Source organism: Metopolophium dirhodum, chromosome 1, assembly GCF_019925205.1.
Source record: "Metopolophium dirhodum isolate CAU chromosome 1, ASM1992520v1, whole genome shotgun sequence".
NCBI classification, from domain to species: Eukaryota; Metazoa; Arthropoda; class Insecta; order Hemiptera; family Aphididae; genus Metopolophium; species Metopolophium dirhodum.
In genome coordinates, this window is record NC_083560.1 from 56,390,622 (window position 1) to 56,393,774 (window position 3,153).

Genomic DNA, 3,153 nt, shown 5'->3' on the forward strand with positions numbered 1-3,153 from the left:
TCTGTAGGTCTACCGTCTACGCAGTGGCGTATACATAACTTTTGTATGGGGGGGGGGGGGGATCAGTTGCAAACAAATTATTATGGAACAAAAATACCTAAACCTAGGTATGTGCACATTTAAATACCTAATAAATGATAAAACATATATATATTCAATACATTTTATTTTAAATTCTACAAGTAGTTATATGTAGTTATGACTTGTTCGTACAACTGACATAATATTTGTGGTTGATTTTTGTTTTTAGATAATAATAATATTTATTATTTAAGCTATTTTTAGCTATTTTTATATTTCTTTTTCTAATGTGTAGGAAAATGTATTATTATACGCACGGACATGCGGGCGTCGTCTCCGCCGCGTTGATATCGGTGACGGTGGCGACTGGCGACGGCCCGTGGCTGGTCTGCCACATATTATTATCTTATAATAATTTATTATACTTGTATATATAATATACATATTATCAAATATCACATAATACGATTATATGAATATGAAATAAATATATGATTACTGATTAATATTAAGTAAATTATTTTTAATTAATTGTTGAATGTGTTAAAATAAAAATTTACAAAAAATCCTTGCCATTTTTTTTCCTTGTAATTTCCTTACATTAAGTCATTAAGAACACTATTTTATAAAATTTAAAAAAAGGCCTATTGGGGGGGGATCTGACCCCCACATCCCCCCCTTGTATACGCCCCTGCGTCTACGGCTAACCGAAATTATAAAATATTTATTTAAAAATATTAAAACAATTTTGGTCATAATATTAAATATTAATTCGTTAGGTAGGTATAGATAATTAATAATTAATAACAAAGAGCTACTCTGTGAGGCATTTACAATTATAGCACCGCACGTTTTAAAGGTCTAGTTGCGCTTATGGGAGGGGGAAGGGCAACCAAGTGTATTTTAAAATTTAGTTGTCTTAAACATTTCGTTAGTAAGCATAAGCATTAAGCAGTGTTGTTATCTTATGCAGTTTGCTCGTCTACTTTTTACAAATACTCGTAATTTCTCGTTTCGGACCGAATACAAGGTATAGGTATTTATAGAAGGCGATGTTCGTACTTTATTATTGTGTCTCACACACTGTTTTTACGGTCGACAATGATATTATTAGGCCGATAAAATAATTATATTTGTAGGTATCCTTTTTCATTGATCCTTCCGGCGTTGTTCTTCATTCAGCTCGCCACTGACGGGCTCTGCAGGATTGGCGGTCACTGCAGGACCGGCGGCCACTGGACTGCCAGACGAAGGAATGACGGGCTCCGGTATCGTCATTTCCTCTGACTCGCCGTCGTTGATCGCGTCGGGGTCGGCGGTGACAGCGGAGCTGAGGGCCGCGGTGGCTGACATCACCGTGTCTCGGGTGCGGTTCAACTGTTCTATCCACTGGTCGATGTCCGGTTCGTGTTCGACCAGGAACGGCCGGATGATCGTCTGGTACACCGTATCCGAGCCGCCCGAGCGCAACCATACGATGGTGCCGATCTTGACCACGTCGTAGAACGGCACCCAGGGCCGGGCTAGGCTCTCCACCGCACGGAACGCGCCGTACACGATCCAGTGGATGAGCAGCCGCCGCCAGTCCTCCGGGTCGAGGTTACCTTCACCCGTCTCGTTCGCCTCCAGTCCCTTGAACGTCTGGTACATCGGTTCCAACATCATCAGTGTCGTTTCCACGACGAACGCGAGTATCCCGAACATGGCGACGAAGATGGATTAGGTTTATGATAGCGTGTGTGCGCACGCTGCTCTCGTACAATACAGGAAGATCTGCGTGTACGCCTTTGCTATTGCTTATTATATAATATCGGTACTTACTTTCTTATTTTAAAATATTGTGTTTAAAACGTGCGACGTGTTTGGGCGTGCAAACGCGCCCGGTGTGAGTGTGCGTGTGTGAGTGTGTGTTTTCGTCGACTTATATCGTATATTATTGTAGTTAGTATTGAATTTGTTTATTTTCATTATTGTTATTCTCAAACGCGCCACAGAAACGCCGCATCGTTTAAATCGTCGTAGGAACATAATAATATTATGTGTAGGTACATGCGTATACAGAGTGGGCATATCAGGATGATAATATTTGACAATATATTATTATAATTCATAGGTTATGGACATACCATATTGATCATAATATAAGCTTATAGTCTTATAGACATTTCTAAACGCCGAGGCGACCGCTTTCGCCCCTCTCTGCACCGATTATATTACCATTATAATTCACCCACGAATTAACCAAAACATTTTCTGTTGTAAAAAAATTGAAAGAAAAAAATGTTGATCATAAATACGTTTATGTGTATGGAGATCTGGACAAATATCTATTTTGTTTGTACGTCAATCTATATTATTATGTCTGGGATACACTTGCGCGGTAAATTATATTAGTATATTATATGGCCTATATAATCTCTACAATAATAATGCACACTACGCATATTGTTGTTTTTTATTATATTGTGTTTGACACTGACAGATTTAAGAGTGGGCATGGATACAAACACAGTTATTAGGTATACTGTTTATATGTCATAGCGCTAGCTAAAGTAATATTATAATATAAAAACGTGTGTGTTGTAATAATATTGTTGAAATTACTATTATAATATATAAGTAAAGGGACTGTGTATTGTTTATTTAGCTATTTGGTGACGCCAGTTTTTTGTTTGGGGAGTTAGATAGAGACTTGAATAATTATTCTAAGCACCCGTTAGATGAGTCTGCGTGACTTAAATTGATTAAAATAATTGGCCTGCAACTAAATATAATTATTAATCAAACAAAGCTAGATATGTCAACGAATGTAGAACAGGAATTGAAAGAAAATGTCGTATTATGTGTACCGTAAATGGACTCAGTGTGCTACTTATTTAGCAGCATATTTAGTAACAAACGTTTATTATATTTATGATTGATACTTTTTTTTAACGTCCTACTTGCAATATTCATTGGTACATATATCACAATAGCAGGGATGGGTAAGATATTTGAAAAAAAATATATAGATAGGTATATCAAATTTTACTTTACTTTTAAGTACAAGATACCTTCTACTATAATATCAAAAATATATACCTAATAGATAGAATAAGTTGTTATAGCAGTTATAATAGCAGCTGGAAAATA

The 3,153-nt window shown here is 36.7% G+C and overlaps 1 protein-coding gene across 1 annotated transcript; it reads right to left on the reverse strand.

The window, feature by feature from the left end:
• Positions 1-1,170: 1,170 nt before the first annotated feature.
• On the reverse strand, positions 1,171-1,725 carry LOC132940224 (receptor expression-enhancing protein 5-like). The gene has a single exon (XM_061007702.1). It carries the CDS (start codon positions 1,723-1,725, stop codon positions 1,171-1,173), a length of 555 nt encoding a protein of 184 aa, XP_060863685.1.
• Positions 1,726-3,153: the final 1,428 nt, after the last annotated feature.

Excerpts from the sequence above, each read along its gene's own strand:
- LOC132940224 (XM_061007702.1), bottom strand. The coding sequence starts at position 1,725 with ATGTTCGGGATACTCGCGTTCGTCGTGGAAACGACACTGATGATGTTG.